At 44.7% G+C, this 21383-nt stretch overlaps 1 protein-coding gene across 2 annotated transcripts; it reads left to right on the forward strand.

Moving 5' to 3' along the window:
* Positions 1 to 7936: 7936 nt before the first annotated feature.
* On the forward strand, positions 7937 to 14590 carry LOC117403023 (zinc-binding protein A33-like). 2 transcript variants are annotated; one of them, XM_059024807.1, is made up of 6 exons: positions 7969 to 8668; positions 11952 to 12047; positions 12140 to 12370; positions 12675 to 12697; positions 12783 to 12901; positions 13611 to 14590. In XM_059024807.1, the coding sequence occupies exons 1-6, from the start codon at positions 8264 to 8266 to the stop codon at positions 14162 to 14164; spliced, it is 1428 nt and encodes a 475-aa protein (XP_058880790.1). In that variant the 5' UTR covers positions 7969 to 8263; the 3' UTR covers positions 14165 to 14590. The 2 variants fall into 2 exon arrangements, with proteins under 2 accessions (XP_058880791.1, XP_058880790.1); XM_059024808.1 differs by lacking the exons at positions 11952 to 12047; positions 12140 to 12370; positions 12675 to 12697; positions 12783 to 12901; positions 13611 to 14590 and adding an exon at positions 8852 to 11945 and having other exon boundaries at positions 7937 to 8668.
* Positions 14591 to 21383: the final 6793 nt, after the last annotated feature.

Raw genomic sequence — 21383 nt, forward strand, 5'->3', positions numbered from 1 at the left:
AACCATTTACTCTAAATCGTCATTCGCACAAATTATGTTTGAGGAGCAAAATAGGAAGCCTTTGTTAAGATTAGGGGTCCCTAACTGCACTGTAATAATAGTGATAACATGCATGTTTGTGCAGTTACAGTGCAACCCCCTCCACAGCGTGGCATGAAACTGCATGGTCCGGACTGTGTGGAGGGGGTTCACATCACATACAACCCCTGCGACAGTAACTTCCATGAGAGCAGGAGGAGAGGGGTCTGTGATGGTATAGGCTTGGTTAGGGTTAGGATTAGGGTTAGGGCTGTGTGGAGGGGGTTCACATCACACACAACCCCTGCGACAGTAACTTCCTTGAGAGCAGGAGGAGAGGGGTCTGTGATGGTGTAGGTTGGGTTAGGGTCAGGGTTAGGGCTGTGTGGAGGGGGTTCACATCACATACAACCCCTGCGACAGTAACTTCCATGAGAGCAGGAGGAGAGGGGTCTGTGATGGTGTAGGTTGGGTTAGGGTTAGGGTTAGGGCTGTGTGGAGGGGGTTCACATCACACACAACCCCTGCGACAGTAACTTCCATGAGAGCAGGAGGAGAGGGGTCTGTGGTGATATAGGTTGGGTTAGGATTAGGGTTAGGGTTAGGGCTGTGTGGAGGGGGTTTACATCCCACACAACCCCTGCGACAGTAACTTCCATGAGAGCAGGAGGAGAGGGGTCTGTGACGGTGTAGGTTGGGTCTCCTACTTGAAATGAATTGAATGGGGAGGCAAGGGTCTGGATGCAATCCACAAAACATGTTGTTCAAAGACAAAAACCTTTCCACTTAACTAAAGAGCGAGTCATGCAGTGGAGAGGTCAGTACAGGTCTTGTGCTGATATCAGTGTTATTAACTCATCAGCACTAGGAGGAGAATCCTTACAGACTCATCTTGTTTCATCTATTCACTAGCTATACACTTTGTGTGGCTCGGCAGGCTTCCCCCATGCAGTCAGGTGACCTCAGGGCGCTACCTCATCCACTCAGGTGTTTTTTCTAATTGTTTTTTTATAGTCAGATGTGTCCAAACCAAAGCAGTAGCACTAGAAAGATGCTTCCGGATCTATGTGACTCTGATCTCGTTATTTCAGTGCTTGGTAACTCCTGTTATTTCAGTGCTTGGTAACTCCTGTTATTTCAGTGCTTGGTAACTCGTTAAGCAAAGCTATGTTAATAAAATTCCACAACTTAAAGTAGTTATTTACTTAGACAATGTCACTTAAATGAACAAAACAGAACATAAATAGCAAAGAAGGTAAATATATAGTCTGAATATCACACAGGTGTATTCATACTCAACATCCACCGACCAAAAAAAAAACAAGAAAAAAACAAAACCTACTGTAGTCATATCATGAGAATTGAGTTCAAGAGATACCCAGCCTGACCTTGATTGAGAGGACCCTGAGGGTTTCATTTCTTCATGTGGAGAAGTTAAACCTGTTCGCTCAAACAAAACAGACCAGGCCATTGACTGGCTTTCTGTTCTAAATATCTTAGAGTTAAAAACAAACAAGTGGATGGACTCTCCAGCTCATCAGATGTGTGAAGGACTTGGTGGAGAGGATGGCTGGTATTCATCAAGGAGGAATTCTGTAAGCATTGCAATTGCTTTGAAGAGAATCGAGTGCACAGTCAGTAAGAAAGTTTGCTGCTCTGGACGATGCTCAGTTTAGGGGTGAGAACGTCAGGGCAAGTTTGTACACTTCCAGCAGTCAATGCATTACTGATAGACTGGCACAGTAATAGCCATTCAATCCGTGGCACACTGAGACTGGCAACGGTAAAACATGACTAATGCACATCAAAAGCATGGGAAACCACTGTGCAGAAACACTGCAAATTACCCATAGGAAACCACTGTGCAAATTACCCATAGGAAACCACTGTGCAGAAACACTGTGCAAATTACCCATAGGAAACCACTGTGCAGAAACACTGTGCAAATTACCCATAGAAAACATTGTGCAGAAACACTGTGCAAATTACCCATAGGAAACCACTGTGCAAATTACCCATAGGAAACCACTGTGCAGAAACACTGTGCAAATTACCCGTAGGAAACCACTGTGCAGAAACACTGTGCAAATTACCCATAGGAAACCACTGTGCAGAAACACTGTGCAAATTACCCATAGAAAACATTGTGCAGAAACACTGTGCAAATTACCCATAGGAAACCACTGTGCAAATTACCCATAGGAAACCACTGTGCAGAAACACTGCAAATTACCCATAGGAAACCACTGTGCAAATTACCCATAGCAAACCACTGTGCAGAAACACTGTGCAAATTACCCATAGAAAACATTGTGCAGAAACACTGTGCAAATTACCCATAGGAAACCACTGTGCAAAAACACTGTGCAAATTACCCATAGGAAACCACTGTGCAGAAACACTGTGCAAATTACCCATAGGAAACCACTGTGCAGAAACACTGTGCAAATTACCCATAGAAAACATTGTGCAGAAACACTGTGCAAATTACCCATAGGAAACCACTGTGCAAATTACCCATAGAAAACCACTGTGCAGAAACACTGTGCAAATTACCCATAGAAAACATTGTGCAGAAACACTGTGCAAATTACCCATAGGAAACCACTGTGCAGAAACACTGTGCAAATTACCCACAGGAAACCACTGTGCAGAAACACTGTGCAAATTACCCATAGAAAACATTGTGCAGAAACACTGTGCAAATTACCCATAGGAAACCACTGTGCAAATTACCCATAGAAAACCACTGTGCAGAAACACTGTGCAAATTACCCATAGAAAACATTGTGCAGAAACACTGTGCAAATTACCCATAGGAAACCACTGTGCAGAAACACTGTGCAAATTACCCATAGGAAACCACTGTGCAGAAACACTGTGCAAATTACCCATAGAAAACATTGTGCAGAAACACTGTGCAAATTACCCATAGGAAACCACTGTGCAGAAACACTGTGCAAATTACCCACAGGAAACCACTGTGCAGAAACACTGTGCAAATTACCCATAGAAAACATTGTGCAGAAACACTGTGCAAATTACCCATAGGAAACCACTGTGCAAATTACCCATAGAAAACCACTGTGCAGAAACACTGTGCAAATTACCCATAGAAAACATTGTGCAGAAACACTGTGCAAATTACCCATAGGAAACCACTGTGCAGAAACACTGTGCAAATTACCCACAGGAAACCACTGTGCAAATTACCCATAGGAAACCACTGTGCAGAAACACTGCAAATTACCCACAGGAAACCACTGTGCAGAAACACTGTGCAAATTACCCATAGAAAACATTGTGCAGAAACACTGTGCAAATTACCCATAGGAAACCACTGTGCAAATTACCCATAGAAAACCACTGTGCAGAAACACTGTGCAAATTACCCATAGAAAACATTGTGCAGAAACACTGTGCAAATTACCCATAGGAAACCACTGTGCAGAAACACTGTGCAAATTACCCATAGGAAACCACTGTGCAAATTACCCATAGAAAACCACTGTGCAGAAACACTGTGCACATTACCCATAGAAAACATTGTGCAGAAACACTGTGCAAATTACCCATAGGAAACCACTGTGCAGAAACACTGTGCAAATTACCCACAGGAAACCACTGTGCAAATTACCCATAGGAAACCAATGTGCAAATTACCCATAGGAAACCACTGTGCAGAAACACTGTGCAAATTACCCATAGAAAACATTGTGCAGAAACACTGTGCAAATTACCCATAGGAAACCACTGTGCAGAAACACTGTGCAAATTACCCATAGGAAACCACTGTGCAGAAACACTGTGCAAATTACCCATAGAAAACATTGTGCAGAAACACTGTGCAAATTACCCATAGGAAACCACTGTGCAGAAACACTGTGCAAATTACCCACAGGAAACCACTGTGCAGAAACACTGTGCAAATTACCCATAGAAAACATTGTGCAGAAACACTGTGCAAATTACCCATAGGAAACCACTGTGCAAATTACCCATAGAAAACCACTGTGCAGAAACACTGTGCAAATTACCCATAGAAAACATTGTGCAGAAACACTGTGCAAATTACCCATAGGAAACCACTGTGCAGAAACACTGTGCAAATTACCCACAGGAAACCACTGTGCAAATTACCCATAGGAAACCACTGTGCAGAAACACTGCAAATTACCCATAGGAAACCACTGTGCAGAAACACTGTGCAAATTACCCATAGAAAACATTGTGCAGAAACACTGTGCAAATTACCCATAGGAAACCACTGTGCAAATTACCCATAGGAAACCACTGTGCAAATTACCCATAGAAAACATTGTGCATAAACACTGTGCAAATTACCCATAGGAAACCACTGTGCAAATTACCCATAGGAAACCACTGTGCAGAAACACTGTGCAAATTACCCATAGGAAACCACTGTGCAAATTACCCATAGGAAACCACTGTGCAGAAACACTGCAAATTACCCATAGGAAACCACTGTGCAGAAACACTGTGCAGATTACCCATAGAAAACATTGTGCAGAAACACTGTGCAAATTACCCATAGGAAACCACTGTGCAAATTACCCATAGGAAACCACTGTGCAGAAACACTGTGCAAATTACCCACAGGAAACCACTGTGCAAATTACCCATAGGAAACCACTGTGCAGAAACACTGTGCAAATTACCCATAGGAAACCACTGTGCAGAAACACTGTGCAAATTACCCATAGAAAACATTGTGCAGAAACACTGTGCAAATTACCCATAGGAAACCACTGTGCAAATTACCCATAGGAAACCACTGTGCAGAAACACTGTGCAAATTACCCACAGGAAACCACTGTGCAAATTACCCATAGGAAACCACTGTGCAGAAACACTGTGCAAATTACCCATAGGAAACCACTGTGCAGAAACACTGTGCATATAACCCATGGGGAACTTCTCACTATTAGATCATTTTCCAGTTTGCTTCCAGTTACTCACCAGTGCAGAGGGGCAGGAGCAGGAGCAGGAGCAGGAGTCTTCATGGTGGCTTCGTCTCTCTGCAGTTTAAAAAGCAAGGCAGAGGCTCGGGTATTTATACACTCCCCCTAGTGGTGGACATGCAGATCTTTTTGTTTTCCAGTATTTATTTATGTATGTATTTCATTTTACTGTAGTTATTTTCCCAGGGTAAATCTCATTTGCACAGTGTATAGTGTCAGTACTGCAGCATACGTTCATTCTCATTTCAAACACTCTGAAACACAAACACATCCGAATCAAACAGTGTTTCTGTGAGAAGCAGGAGCATTTATCAAAAGGGTTCTATCAGTTGATTACAATCTCCCATTACAACCACATTCTCCATTTAGTTCTGCAGTGAATTCCAGTCTCAAGGACTCTAATCACTGGAGCATGTTCAGCTCCCTTCCTCCACGATGTTAGAGGTAAGAGGACCCCAGATGACCCTTCCACCTGCCTGCTGGACTGCACATAGGAGACTGAGTGGAGTCAGCAGGGTTCTTTTACCTGAAACACAGTCAATACTGGGAAGAGGAGACCAGGTCCTCAAGGGCTGTATTCTGTATTAGTGTTTCCTGGTGAAATATAATCAGTAAGTTAATACATTTAATGATTTTATCCTGTATATGTATTCCTGTTTTCATAGATTATTGTTGAAAATGTATCAATTTGAATGAAAGGAACAGGACAGCAGATTGTTTATCATGAGTTAAAGCAGCTGTGATCCCATTCACTGACAGAGAGGATTATCTTATGGAGGGCTTTCCTCTCCTGTGTGGGAGCTGCTATACACAGTATTATATTGTGGAGGGCTTTCCTCTCCTGTGTGTGTAGCTGCTATACACAGTATTATATTGTGGAGGGCTTTCCTCTCTGTGTGGGAGCTGCTATACACAGTATTATATTGTGGAGGGCTTTCCTCTCTGTGTGGGAGCTGCTATACACAGTATTATATTGTGGAGGGCTTTCCTCTCTGTGTGGGAGCTGCTATACACAGTATTATATTGTGGAGGGCTTTCCTCTCTGTGTGGGAGCTGCTATACACAGTATTATATTGTGGAGGGCTTTCCTCTCCTGTGTGGGAGCTGCTATACACAGTATTATATTGTGGAGGGCTTTCCTCTCTGTGTGGGAGCTGCTATACACAGTATTATATTGTGGAGGGCTTTCCTCTCCTGTGTGTGGGAGCTGCTATACACAGTATTATATTGTGGAGGGCTTTCCTCTCCTGTGTGTGTAGCTGCTATACACAGTATTATATTGTGGAGGGCTTTCCTCTCCTGTGTGGGAGCTGCTATACACAGTATTATATTGTGGAGGGCTTTCCTCTCCTGTGTGTGTAGCTGCTATACACAGTATTATATTGTGGAGGGCTTTCCTCTCCTGTGTGGGAGCTGCTATACACAGTATTATATTGTGGAGGGCTTTCCTCTCCTGTGTGTGTAGCTGCTATACACAGTATTATATTGTGGAGGGCTTTCCTCTCTGTGTGGGAGCTGCTATACACAGTATTATATTGTGGAGGGCTTTCCTCTCCTGTGTGTGTAGCTGCTATACACAGTATTATATTGTGGAGGGCTTTCCTCTCCTGTGTGTGGGAGCTGCTATACACAGTATTATATTGTGGAGGGCTTTCCTCTCCTGTGTGGGAGCTGCTATACACAGTATTATATTGCGGAGGGCTTTCCTCTCCTGTGTGGGAGCTGCTATACACAGTATTATATTGTGGAGGGCTTTCCTCTCCTGTGTGTGTAGCTGCTATACACAGTATTATATTGTGGAGGGCTTTCCTCTCTGTGTGGGAGCTGCTATACACAGTATTATATTGCGGAGGGCTTTCCTCTCTGTGTGGGAGCTGCTATACACAGTATTATATTGTGGAGGGCTTTCCTCTCTGTGTGGGAGCTGCTATACACAGTATTATATTGTGGAGGGCTTTCCTCTCCTGTGTGTGTAGCTGCTATACACAGTATTATATTGTGGAGGGCTTTCCTCTCCTGTGTGTGTAGCTGCTATACACAGTATTATATTGTGGAGGGCTTTCCTCTCTGTGTGGGAGCTGCTATACACAGTATTATATTGTGGAGGGCTTTCCTCTCTGTGTGGGAGCTGCTATACACAGTATTATATTGTGGAGGGCTTTCCTCTCCTGTGTGTTTAGCTGCTATACACAGTATTATATTGTGGAGGGCTTTCCTCTCCTGTGTGTGGGAGCTGCTATACACAGTATTATATTGTGGAGGGCTTTCCTCTCCTGTGTGTGTAGCTGCTATACACAGTATTATATTGTGGAGGGCTTTCCTCTCCTGTGTGTGTAGCTGCTATACACAGTATTATATTGTGGAGGGCTTTCCTCTCTGTGTGGGAGCTGCTATACACAGTATTATATTGTGGAGGGCTTTCCTCTCTGTGTGGGAGCTGCTATACACAGTATTATATTGTGGAGGGCTTTCCTCTCCTGTGTGGGGGCTGGGCTGCAGTGTGTGTCTGTATTAACCGCTCTGCTCCTGAGAAGATTTTTTTGCACACAGCCATCCACCCCGAGCCTCTGTGACCAGGAGCAGTTTGAGATGTGCTCACATTCTGTACAAGGAAAGAGTGAAAACCTCTAATTTGAACTGTTTGGGGAATAGAGGGGATTATAATATTACTCTGTGACCCCCCAGTTATTATATTTAGAAAAGGGCTTCTCTTTGCTCAATTGATAAGGGTTATAGTGCTGGAGAAGAACAGCCATTACTCAGAATAAAAGGGTCCCCTCAGTAAATCCAAGCCTGTGCTGTCGCTCAGTGAGGCTTCCTTATCCCTGGTGATAGTGGAGCTGCTGATCATTAACGCTGGATCACACTGTGTTACTGAGACAAGGGGCAGAGCCATTGTAAACATGGGTGTAGAAGAATGCTCCCCACCCCGATCATTGGCAATTTGCCATGCAGTTTGTTCCTGCATATAGAGCCACGTATGTTTCTTTGCTTAGTTTTTATTATAGCTGGATGGAGTCACTGTCGTGATTGTTTAAATGTTTCTTTTACTATTCTCATTGTAAAAGTGATATTCTTATATTACTATTAAAATGTAATCAATGCAACATTTTTTGAAAAGTCATGTGAACAGAATGTCCTCTTTCAGTGACAGTGTGTAACAGTTTCACTTTCACAAGGAAAGTGAAACTGTTCTTTGACCTTCTTTTACAGTGTCAGGCAGACATCTTAGTGAGCAGGGAAGGCACTAACTTTCTTTAAGAATGGCAGATAAGTCGTTATTGTTAACCCTGAAACATGAGCTTTCCTGTGGTGTGTGCTGTGAGATTGTCAAGGATCCTGTAACTCTTCACTGTAACCACAGCTTCTGTAAAGCATGTCTGGATCCGTGCTGGAAAGAGAAAGAAACTCGGGTGTGTCGAGTGTGCAAGAGAAGGTCCTCACTGGAGGATCTATTCATCAATTTCACACTGAAGAATATTGCAGAGTCGTACCTTATGAGCCAGAAATCCTCACCAACTATTGAAATGGTTTGTAGGAAGCATCAAGAAAAACCAAAGCTGTTCTGTATGGATGAGGAAAAGGCAATCTGTGTTGTTTGTCAAGCTTCAAAAGAACATACAAGTCATAAAGTGATACCGATCGAAGAAGCTGTGCTGGAATATAAGGTATGCAAACAGATTCATATTTCTAAATGTGCCAGTGATTGTGAATACAATGTATATGTACAGTATTCATAATGTTAACAGTTCATGTTCTGTAAATGTACTTATTTAATTTATAGCAACTTATATATATATATAACTCCTAATGGGCCTGATGAATCCTATTTAATGTGGCTTTCTTTCCAGATGCAGTGGTGTTCACATGCAGTGGTGTTCGTGTGTTCAGATGCAGTGGTGTTCATGTGTTCAGATGCAGTGGTGTTCGTGTGTTCAGATGCAGTGGTGTTCGTGTGTTCAGATGCAGCGGTGTTCGTGTGTTCAGATGCAGCGGTGTTCGTGTGTTCAGATGCAGTGGTGTTCGTGTGTTCTGATGCAGCGGTGTTCATGTGTTCTGATGCAGCGGTGTTCGTGTGTTCAGATGCAGCGGTGTTCGTGTGTTCAGATGCAGTGGTGTTCGTGTGTTCAGATGCAGTGGTGTTCGTGTGTTCTGATGCAGTGGTGTTCGTGTGTTCAGATGCAGTGGTGTTCATGTGTTCTGATGCAGTGGTGTTCGTGTGTTCAGATGCAGTGGTGTTCGTGTGTTCAGATGCAGCGGTGTTCGTGTGTTCAGATGCAGCGGTGTTCGTGTGTTCTGATGCAGTGGTGTTCGTGTGTTCAGATGCAGCGGTGTTCGTGTGTTCTGATGCAGCGGTGTTCGTGTGTTCTGATGCAGTGGTGTTCGTGTGTTCTGATGCAGTGGTGTTCGTGTGTTCAGATGCAGTGGTGTTCATGTGTTCTGATGCAGCGGTGTTCGTGTGTTCAGATGCAGTGGTGTTCATGTGTTCTGATGCAGTGGTGTTCGTGTGTTCAGATGCAGTGGTGTTCATGTGTTCAGATGCAGTGGTGTTCGTGTGTTCAGATGCAGTGGTGTTCGTGTGTTCTGATGCAGTGGTGTTCATGTGTTCTGATGCAGTGGTGTTCATGTGTTCATTATTCATATATCTGTACTTTGCATCTGTGTCTTCATTTAAAGTATAGGAACCCCTTTCATATTTACTAGATTATATTTCCTGTTTTTCAAATGTCAGAAAAATCCAAAATTGTTAACCAAAGAATTAGGGGTGGAGATATACCTCAAAACAAATTTAATATTTCAGATGTTCAAGACGATATAGGATATTTATCACAGTATATTTAACATTCAAATTAAGGTATATTTAATTTTTATGTTTTTTGCAATTGTATGTTAAAATAAAGCTAGAACTAATTTTAAAAGCTGCTTTTATATAATACTACAGCCCCAAATGCTTCTAATACAGTGCGTTTAAATCATTCGCAAAACAGAACATGCTTTACTTTCAAAGCTTTTTCTCATGTTGGGCCATGACTGAAAAACACACGCATACATGTTATCATAAGAAGTTACTTACTGTTTATACATGGGTGCATGTAACATACAACAACAGAAACACAATTAAATATAGTTTAATATTCAATATTAAAAGTACGTCATGTTTAATATAGCTAGTGAAGCCAGGGCAAGTGAAAGTGAAACAGCACAGGGCACCTGGTCTAAGGCTGCTTTTAACACTAGTTAAACATACTCTAAATAACACAAAGATGGGTACATTCACACTTAATAAAATAAGGCAAATGTCTTACTGCTAGCAAGGTGAAGCCTGTGTCCAAAACACTGGATTCTATACATCAGGTACATTGAACATAATTAAAATGAACCTTTGTTAAAAGTTTAACGTGACGTCTGATTGATTAAAGGGTTGACTTGACATTCAATCCAATAATAGGCGTTCTGGAATTAAAAATTGAAATAATCGACTGCATGACAAATATGAATCTGTACCATCTATTGATTGCCACATGAAGTTCATTTTCAGTTCGCGCCATGCGCAAGATAAGATAAAGAAAAAAAACAAAAAACGATGTCATTTATTTGCTTTTATCGTCATTAAAAAAATACCAGTAACAACAACAATACCGCTTATCACCCAACCCTACAAAGAATATCATGTGTGTACTTTTTATACCTCTTCAGTGAAGAGGCTACAGATTGGGGAGGAAGGGAGCAGGGAGCTGATTCAGTGTGTAATAAAACATTCAGAGATCTGGGTACAAAGAGGCTTTACAAATCAGACAACTAGACCCGAGGGGTCCAAAGTGTAAAGTCAGGACAGTTATACAGTATATGCAAAGTGTAAAGTCAGGACACAGTTATACAGTATATGCAAAGTGTAAAGTCAGGGCACAGTTATACAGTATATGCAAAGTGTGAAGTCAGGGCACAGTTATACAGTATATGCAAAGTGTAAAGTCAGGGCACAGTTATACAGTATATGCAAAGTGTAAAGTCAGGGCACAGTTATACAGTATATGCAAAGTGTAAAGTCAGGACACAGTTATACAGTATATGCAAAGTGTAAAGTCAGCACACAATTATACAGTATATGCAAATAAAATGGAAGATTGATATGTACTTTCTTTGCACACTATGAACGTTCATGGAGTGTTCTGGTAATACAACATGTATGTTTAAACCTCGCTGTACATTTAACAGCTGAATTGAGAGAATGGCTTTCTAGATCAAGCTCTGCATCTGTTTAGCAGCGTGGCATGATTTGGAACTGAGCGATTCGCCCGGCCATTCTGTCATCGGATCTGAATGAATGTAAGAGACCTGGCAGCATGCATGGAACCCAACTCAGAGTAACAAACCCTTATCACTATGATTAATAATATGCCTTTCCATTTGGATTACTGTAAATAAACAGATCTGCAGTAAAAACCTGAACTGAAAATCACTACAGGGCCTGGCCATGCTTACTGGCTGGTAAGAGCAGGTTTTACTCTGCATGTAATCCTAAATACATCACATTTAGTGAGACAAAACAATGAAAATGAAATGAGTGAATAAATAAGGTAAGCGACATGACCGTTCCATATAGAAGAAATGCAATGCAGATTTTATTTTTAACAAACAAACAAACCCATTTTGACCCTGACAGGCCCAGCCAGCGTTTACTGCAGGTCTAGTATCAGTAACAGGACAAGCTGCTCAGTGCTGGTGCCCACATGGCAGACCAGTGTGTGCTGATGCTTCCCCTGAGCACTCCTAAAACACCCTGAAACAGCATTCACACTTCTCCCAGTGTGCTTACTGGACCTAGGGCAGCCGACCAGCATCTCCCTGATTCCCAGTGACTAGCATGTGCTGTGCTGCACTGCCCCCTGCTGTTTTCAACACAATATATACAGTGTTAAAGGTGCAAACTCGTTTTCAATTGAATTCCAGGATATGCTCAAGACTGCACTCACACCCCTACAGGACAAGCTGGGGAACTTTAAAAAGATGAAATCGCAGTGTGATGCAACTGTACAACTCGTGAAAGTAAGTGAATAGGGTTTCTTGTGATTGGCTTTAAATATAACTTTCCATACGTAATCCATTACAATTCTGAAATGTTCATCGATATGTTGCAGAAGCAGACATTTGAAACAGAGAAGCAGATAAAGGAAGAGTTTGAGACACTTCACCAGTTTCTACGAGATGAAGAAAAGGCCAGGATAGCTGCACTGAGGGGGGAAGAGGAACAAAAGGGAAGAATCATGACAGAGAAGATTGAAAATATTACAAGAGAAATCTCATCCCTTTCAGACACAATCCGAGTGATAGAACAGGAGATGGAAGCTGAAGACATCTTCTTCCTGCAGGTAGTGATTGTTTAACTGTGTGTTACATGTTCTTATTGTGAATGCACAGTGACTAGCACAGGATACAGATGATTAGACATGTGCCCATACAATGTGTTTGTGCAATGGAGACTGCAAGGCTGCAAGGCTGCACCACCACCCCAGCACCACAAACCAGCACAGACGAGTCATTATTGGGAATGCCAGAGTGTGAAATATCAACACTGAGTCTAACATGGAAAGCTGGGCATTGTTGCTGCTGTTTTATATAAAATGTGTATTTGTGTTTAATAATGTATTGAAGTATTTTCCTTGTTTGTTTCAGAAGTACAACGACACAAAGAGAAGGTATGTAAGATCTGGCCTGTCTTCCTCTCTTGTATTGTATTGAATGCAAACACAGAGCAGCACTAACTCCTGAATATGATTGCAGAGCCGAGTGCACACTGCAGGATCCACAGTGTGTTTCAGGAGCGCTGATAGATGTAGCCGAGCACCTGGGCTCTCTGAAGTACAAAGTGTGGGAGAAGATGCTGGGGATTGTTCAATACAGTGAGTCCTGTGGGGCAGCATCACAAAGGAGGGGGGGGAGTGCATATAACCACAATCCACAATGTGTGTAAGCAGCAAGATACAGCTCTCTACAATCAATAATAATACACAATGAAATGTACACACCTGTAGCAAATACACTGCTATCCATCACAGAGATCATCTCTCAGTTCAATATTAAAACGCTGTGAGCTGCTCATAGTATTGAGGTGAGCTGGAAGAGCATTCCAAGAGAGCAAAAGGCTTTCTGATCCCATGTTGGTCTGCATTAAAACTCCTTGTAAAGAAGCTGCAGTAGAACACAGACTTCTCTGAGTTCAGCCCATTGTCTTGGAATGCTCCCAGAGCTCTAAGAATGTTAGTGCTGAGCAGTGTCCCAGTGTTCTATTCTAGAGCTCTGTGATAGAACTCTGTGAGCAGCTACAATTCTCACTGACCAGAGTTCAGCATTTATATACTGTACACCCTCTCAGCTAATCATGGCAGGGTTTTTACACACTGTGATTAAACATGTTTACATGCTGTTTGTGTGAGATTGACAGGCACATTTCTGCTTTTTAAAATTGTTTGATCTTAAATAGTAATATTTGAAACAATGCATTATAATGTTAAATGTAATATACAGCTCCTACCTCCTAATGTATTTCAATGCTTTAGTGTGCAGGTAGATGTTCTCATTTCTAACCCTGTCTCTCGTTTCCTCTCTCAGCTCCAGTGACTCTGGATCCCAACACAGCACACCCTGCTCTGATACTGTCTGAGGATCTAACAAGTGTGAGATACAGCAAGGAGAGACAGCAGCTTCCTGACAACCCAGAACGGTTTGATTCCTGTGTTAATGTGCTGGGCTCTGAGGGATTCACTTCAGGGAAACACTGCTGGGATGTTGAAGTTGGAAACAAAACTGCCTGGGATCTGGGTGTGACAAAAGAGTCCAACCAGAGGAAAGGGAGCATCACTCTGAACCCAGGAAAAGGATACTGGAGTCTAGCTCTGAGGGATGGGGATCAGTACTGGGCATGTATCTCACCATGGACACGACTCACTGTGGAGAAGAAACCCCAGAAGATCAGAGTTCAGCTGGACTGTGATGGGGGGGAGGTGGCATTCTTTGACTCCAGTGATATGAGACCTCTCTACACTTTTAAACACAGATTTACTGACAGGATGTTTCCATATTTCTCTCCTTACTTAAATAAAGATGGGAAAAACTCAGCCCCCCTCAGAGTGTGCCCTGTCAAGACAGTTATAAAAGTGGACTAGCCCAATGTGTTCAGGATGAAGGACAGGGCTGTATACTACTACTACTACTACTACTACTAATAATAATAATAATAATCCTGTGACCCTGCATTTAAAGTATTGAATATGTGAGCACGGGGTTGCACATAATTAATTCACATGCTGGGATTCAAGTGAATAATTAATTAGTAATTGAATCCCGGCACAACAGTATATATAGATGCACGTTTCACTCACTCTGGGTTGTGTGTTCGGTGAGTGGAGAATGGGTGTGGAGAGGAGGTTAAAGAAACTAAAATAATAAGTCACCGTGTTTGTTTGTTTAGTATTAATCCGTTTTGTTTGTCTGTTTATTTTGGCCTCAATCCCGTGTCCTGTTTTCTGTTTAAAACCTTTTATTTTGTTTCATTAAACCTGCTGAGCGCAGCCATTGCGTCTTCAGTTTGAACCCCAGTACTGTCTGTCTGTGTGATTCTTTCTGGTCGGATGTCATCACTGCAGCTAGCCTGCCACACTTGGTTTTTACCCCTTAATTATAAAATGACACGTGGACATTCCCTCTCCTTCTCTGAGGACGCTAGCTGCAGTCAGCTTCTAAATCTAATACAAATGCTTCCTAATAACACATTGATATTTATGTTAGCTTGCGTGGTTCAGGGGGCGTGGAGCTGGGGGCTTCTCATTTCCTGTTAATTAGTATCTATTTTCTATTTAAGCCCTGATCACTTGCACCTTTGCTGTCTAGTGTTTTGTTTTGAAGCAAACGCTCAGACGCCATCATTTCGTGCTCCACTAATACCGCTAATATCTAAACTTTGTTGCCTCGCTCACTGCAGGTCATTTCTCTGCACATCGCTGCCAAGATATTATCAATCATTTTCCTACCTGCTCAGGTGATCCTTCTTTTCATTCAGCTTCTCTTTCGGCTTCAAGAGCTCCAACGTTACTCTTTCCTGTTCCATCCAGTCTCCACCTCAGCATCAGAGCCGTCCAAAGCGCAGCTTTATTACTCAACTTGTCTGCAACTTTATTATTATTATTATTATTTATTTCTTAGCAGACGCCCTTATCCAGGGCGACTTACAATCGTAAGCAAATACATTTCAAGTGTTACAGTACAAGTAATACAATAAGAGCAAGATAAATACAATGACTTTGGTTCAAGCAAGTACAAGTGTGACAAAATACAATTCAATGATACAGCAGATAACAGTGACAGTGATAGTTACATCAAGATATGATTAAATACAAAATACTACAGATTAAACACTTGGCAGATTACAGTATTCTGAAGTACAGGATTAAATGCAGTAAAATAGGGGGCAGATAAGAGCAAATAAAGCGCATTTAAGGAAGGGTGATAGTGTCCCAGGGGAAAAACAGTGGAGTTCTACAGGTGCTGTCTGAAGAGGTGAGTCTTAAGGAGGCACCGGAATGTGGTCAGGGACTGGGCAGTCCTGACATCTGTAGGAAGGTCATTCCACCACTGCGGAGCGAGGGTGGAGAAGGAGCGGGCTCTGGAGGCAGGGGAGCGTAGCGGAGGTAGAGCCAGTCTTCTAGTGCAGGCGGAGCGGAGAGGTCGAGTGGGGGTGTAGGGAGAGATGAGGGTCTGGAGGTAGCTGGGTGCAGTCTGGTCAAGGCATCTGTAGGCTAGTACAAGAGTCTTGAACTGGATGCGAGCTGTGATCGGTAGCCAGTGGAGTGAGCGGAGTAGTGGAGTAGCGTGGGCGAAGTGAGGCAGAGAGAACACCAGGCGGGCAGCGGAGTTCTGGATGAGCTGGAGCGGACGGGTGGCGGACGCAGGGAGGCCAGCCAGGAGGGAGTTGCAGTAGTCTAGGCGGGAGAGTACCAGGGCCTGGACCAGGAGCTGGGTGGCGTAGTTGGTGAGGAAGGGTCGGATTCTTCGGATGTTGCTCAGGAAGAATCGGCAAGTGCGTGCCAGAGTGGAGATGTGCTGGGAATAAGAGAGGCAGGGGTCCAGGGTGACTCCAAGGTTCTTAGCGGAGGAAGAGGGAGAGAGTGTGGTAGATTCCAGAGGAACAGAGATAGAGAGATCAGAGGAGGGGGAGGAGGAGGGAAAGAAAAGGAGGTCAGATTTAGAGAGGTTGAGTGTGAGGTGATGCGAGTGCATCCAGGAGGAAATAGCAGACAGACAGGTAGAGATACGGGAGGAGATGGTGGAGTCAGAGGTGGGGAAGGAGAGGAAAATCTGAGCATCATCAGCATAGAAATGGTATGAGAAACCATAGGATGCGATAAGGGGGCCCAGGGAGCGGGTGTAGAGAGAGAACAGGAGAGGACCCAAGACTGACCCTTGGGGGACTCCTGTTAAGAGAGGGTGAGGTGTGGAGGTTGCTTCACGCCAGGTTACCTGGTAAGTGCAGTTGGAGAGGTAGGAGGAGAACCAGGCCAGAGCAGTGCCAGAGATCCCCAGGTCAGCGAGAGATGATAGTAGAATAGAGTGATCAACAGTGTCAAAGGCAGCAGAGAGGTCGAGGAGAATTAGGACAGAGGAGAGAGAGGCAGCTCGGGCAGACTTAAGCGAGTTGGTGACAGACAGGAGGGTGGTTTCAGTGGAGTGAGCAGAGCGGAAGCCAGATTGGAGAGGGTCAAGCAGAGAGTGGTTGGACAGGAAAGCAGAGAGCTGGCGGTGTACAGTCCGCTCGAGGGTTTTGGAGAGGAAGGGTAGGAGGGAGACAGGACGGTAGCTCTGGAGGGAGGTGGGGTCGAGGGTAGGTTTTTTGAGGAGGGGAGTGATAGAGGCTTTTTTGAAGGCAGAGGGAAAGAGACCAGAAAGTAGAGAGGTGTTGAGAAGGTGAAGGTAAGTAGAGCAGGAGCAGCAGCTTGAAAGAGGTGAGTGGGGAGGGGGTCCAAGGCACACGTGGTGGGTTTCTGACCCTGGAGCAGGGAGGAGAGGTCAGAGTCTGAGAGGGGCAAGAAGGTGGAGAAGGAGGGCGAGTTAGTAGGGGATGCAGTGGGTGTAGGGGTTGGAGCAGGAGGGGGTGCGGGGGAGGGAGAGGTGTTAAAGAGTTTGCGGATATCTGAGATTTTAGAAGAGAAGAAGGAGGCAAAGTCATCAGGGGAGATAGAGGAGGGAGGAGGAGGGGGGGGGGTTTAGGAGGGAGGAGAAGGTAGAGAATAGTTTATGTGAGTTGTTAGTGGAGGCTTGGATTACAGATTGGAAATAAGTACATTTAGCAGAGGAGAGAGTAGAGGAGAAGGAGGAGAGGCGAGTGCGGTAAAGGTCTAGGGCAGCAGGGAGTTTGGTTCTCTTCCATTTCTTTTCAGCAGATCGCAGTGTGATTCTTGCCGAGCGGAGCGCAGAGGAGAGCCAGGGATGGGGAGGGGAGGAGCGAGCAGGTCGGGAGGTGAGGGGACAGAGGGAGTCGAGGGAGGAGGTGAGTGAGGAGAAGAGGGTGGAGGTAGCAGAGTCTACAGAGAGTTGTGAAAAGGAGTCGATAGGAGGGAGGTGAGAGAGAGCAGTGGAGGCAAGGACAGAGGGGGAGAGAGAGCGGAGGTTACGGCGAGAGGTGACAGTGGGGGTAGGAGGAGCAGGGAGAGGGGGGAGAGACAGAGAAAAAGAGATGAAATAGTGATCAGAGAGGTCCAGGGGGGTGACAGAGAGGGTGGAGGGGCAGCAGGCCCTGGAGAAGGTGAGGTCCAGTTGACGGCCAGAAGTCGAAGGAGTGAAGGAGAGGGAGGAATCCAGCAGAGTGGCTGGGGTTGGAGAGATGGATGTTGAAGTCACCTAACAAGACAGTTGGGGTAGACAGAGAGGGGAGGGAGGAGAGTAGATAGTCAAGTTCATCCAGAAAGTGAGCGAGAGGCCCAGGAGGGCGGTACAGTACAATGAGCAGGAGTTGACAGGGAGAGGTTAGTTGGACTGCATGAAATTCAAAGGTATTGACAGAGAGTGAGGAGAGATCGGAAGGGACAGAAAAGAGTAAGGAGGGAGAGAGGAGAAGACCAGTCCCACCTCCCCTTCCAGTGAGACGCGGGGTATGGGACAGGACGTAGAGAGAGAACAGGGCAGCAGGAGTTACAGTGTTATCAGGGGACAGCCAGGTTTCAGTGAGAGCAAGGAAATCGAGAGAGAGGTGGGAGGCAAAGGCAGAGATGAAATCAGCTTTGTTAGCAGAAGAGTGACAGTTCCAGAGTGCACCAGAGAGTGTGCGGGAGGGGGGGGGGGAGGCAGAGAAATGAGGTTAGAGGGGTTGGAGCAGCGGAGGGAGGGCAGAGGACGAGGACGGGAGGACAGAACAGGGATGTGAGAGACAGTCATAGCAGGACAGGCAGGACAAAAGGCACAGTAGGAGCAGTGGGGTGGAGGGTACAGACCTGACTAGTAGATAGCTTCTTCCAGAGCGATGTTTGGTTCGGATCTATTCGACCAGTGTCTTAGCGCAGGCCTCCCCTCGCTAGACTCCCACAGCTAGACTCCCGGCTCTTTTGTTGAGGCTCTTCGGTTGGCTGGCGCTTCTTGCTGGCGCTGAAATAGGCTGCTTGATTAAATGTTACAACTGCATGGCAAAAGAACCAACTAAACTGTGTGGAAACCAATCAAATAGCAAATCAACTTCTAATCAATTTAACCACTCACCTGGTACTAATCACACATTAACTCAGCTAATTCAAACACCACCTTACAATGTTACCAAATGTAGTTAGTTTAAAATTACTTGAAGCAGGAACTTACCTATCTGCCTCGGTCCCTGGTTACCTGAAGACTGTCTGGTCCTCTGCTAAACTTTCAAGCTCCTTCGACAAGACATCGACATTCCCGTTGTCAGCGATTGCCTCACTTTAGCTCTATTTAAATCCACCACAAAGCTTTGTCTGCGGAATCTCTCTTTACTCCTCGCCCGCAATCAGACGCCCCTCCCCCCGCTCCCACAGAGCCAGCACAATTCCGTTCATCAGAAGATCCTGCTCTGGACCTCCATCAGCTACGTTCAATGTTTTAAAGACATATCCAGCCCATTACAAACTGCATTTCAGCCAGTGGCGGCTCGTGACTTGACTGGTCACAACATGCTCCAACCACACTATTGTACTGTAACCTTTCCACCGGCGCCTCACAGACCATAGTTACCACGGCAACGCCCTCATTTGAGTGACTGCGGGGAGTGGTAAGTTGCCATAGTGACCAGGCAGCTTCATCAGGCTCTGCATGCTCTGTGCCTCAGTACTGCAATCTTCTGGCTTCCTGTTGCTGCGCTTTCACAACTGGTGGGGACGAATTCAACGCGCCGAATCATGACATCTAAATACTGCGTTAATTTATTTATATACATGACGAACTGTCCTAAAACATGTCTAGAATATTTATTATTCAAATCTAAAGGAATAAGCAAATGTTGTTCTACATAGACAAGGATTTTAGTCGTAATAACCTCATATATTCTACCCTGCTTCACTCAAGTCAATGGTTTAATTCCAATCATTACCTCTAGATGGCAGTATAATACCACAAGATCTCTCTCTATATTTTAAGCCAGTTTGCTATCGCTGCGAAGCTTGGACAGTACAGCGTTTCTATCCATTCTTGAAGTTTGTTCTCACTCTGATGGATTCTCGGGAGTTTCCCTCCTGCCTCGACCTTTTTGTCTACCTGTATCAACTGACATTCTTCAATTTCAACTCTACCCTCCCCTTTGAGGACATGGTCATGAAGCCACGCACTTATCGGCTTTCTGAGATACTCCTAATCTACCTTCACATTAACTTCCAGCTTTCCTGCATCGGGCTTTCATTCCAGCGACCTCTTCCTGTTCCCAGATTCGTGCTTCCTCATCTGGCTCCTCTCCTCCAAACCGACAAATTTCACCAAGGCACTTTATTCAGCCTTCAGAGTTATCATTTCATCAGCGTGAGCTGCCAGTCAGATACGCAAACCATGTCCTACGACTATCAACATTTCAGTCGTGTCCTCCTATCCTGCAATAGACAATACACTCAGACTGCTCCCGACCAAATTAATAGGTTTTGCAGCAGCCTCCAAGCAACGCATTCTTCATCCTCTCAGGTCCTGCAGCGGCCTCAGATCTATGCATTCTTCACCTCTGCCTTAATCTAAATAACCTTAACACTCAAGACCAATATCCACTGCATTCTGCAGATCTCTGCTCTCTGCAGCACACCACCACACTCTGCCGATGGCAGTCCACCATTCACTGTTACAGATCACTGCTTCAGCAGATCTCTGCTCTCTGCAGCACACCACCACACTCTGCCGATGGCAGTCCACCATTCACTGTTACAGATCACTGCTTCAGCAGATCTCTGCTCTCTGCAGCAGACCACCACACTCTACCGATGTCAGTCCATCATTCACTGTTACAGATCACTGCTTCAGCAGCTCTCTGCTCTCTACAGCAGACCACCACACTCTACCGATGGCAGTCCATCATTCACTGTTACAGATCGCTGCTTCAGCAGATCTCTGCTCTCTACAGCAGACCACCACACTCTACCGATGGCAGTCCACCATTCACTGTTACAGATCACTGCTTCAGCAGCTCTCTGCTCTCTACAGCAGACCACCACACTCTACCGATGGCAGTCCACCATTCACTGTTACAGATCACTGCTTCAGCATATCTCTGCTCTCTACAGCAGACCACCACACTCTACCGATGGCAGTCCACCATTCACTGTTACAAATCGCTGCTTCAGCAGATCTCTGCTCTCTACAGCAGACCACCACACTCTACCGATGGCAGTCCACCATTCACTGTTACAGATCACTGCTTCAGCAGATCTCTGCTCTCTACAGCAGGCCACTGCTCATTATTGACAGCACTTCATTGTTACTTCCTCAGATCTCTGCACTGTTCAGCAGATCCCGTCCTTTTCTGTTAATTGCTCCTCACTACAGCAGATCTCTGCTCCCTCTTCAGATCTACTCACTATTACATCATGCAAAAGTTGCTTTAGTTTACAGTTTAACTGCACTTCTCCAGATGCTCCCGCTTTCCTCCAATATGCAGATCGTGGCAGCATTCCGCAATCAAGGCTAATGCTAATCCCCATCTAATCAAAATACGAGGTGCTTGACTTTCTCAACAATCTATGCATATGCCCACACATCCTCTCAAATATTACAGCATTAATACATGGTGAGAGATGTGGTATGGGACTGGAAATCTGTCTTGATTATGAGTTAAGGAGTTCCACTACTAGGAGAATGACTGGAGTTGTGAAACCCAATCTCTGAATGCGAGTTCACCTTTTCCATTTC

The sequence above is a fragment of the Acipenser ruthenus genome, chromosome 6, assembly GCF_902713425.1.
Source record: "Acipenser ruthenus chromosome 6, fAciRut3.2 maternal haplotype, whole genome shotgun sequence".
NCBI classification, from domain to species: domain Eukaryota; kingdom Metazoa; phylum Chordata; class Actinopteri; order Acipenseriformes; family Acipenseridae; genus Acipenser; species Acipenser ruthenus.

Bases quoted from the DNA above. Each gene is read 5' to 3' on its own strand.
- LOC117403023 (XM_059024807.1), top strand. From the start codon at position 8,264: ATGGCAGATAAGTCGTTATTGTTAACCCTGAAACATGAGCTTTCCTGT. The intron at 12,371-12,674 runs GTAGTGATTGTT...TGTTTGTTTCAG, and splicing joins AAGACATCTTCTTCCTGCAG to AAGTACAACGACACAAAGAG. The intron at 12,902-13,610 runs GTGAGTCCTGTG...TTCCTCTCTCAG, and splicing joins GCTGGGGATTGTTCAATACA to CTCCAGTGACTCTGGATCCC.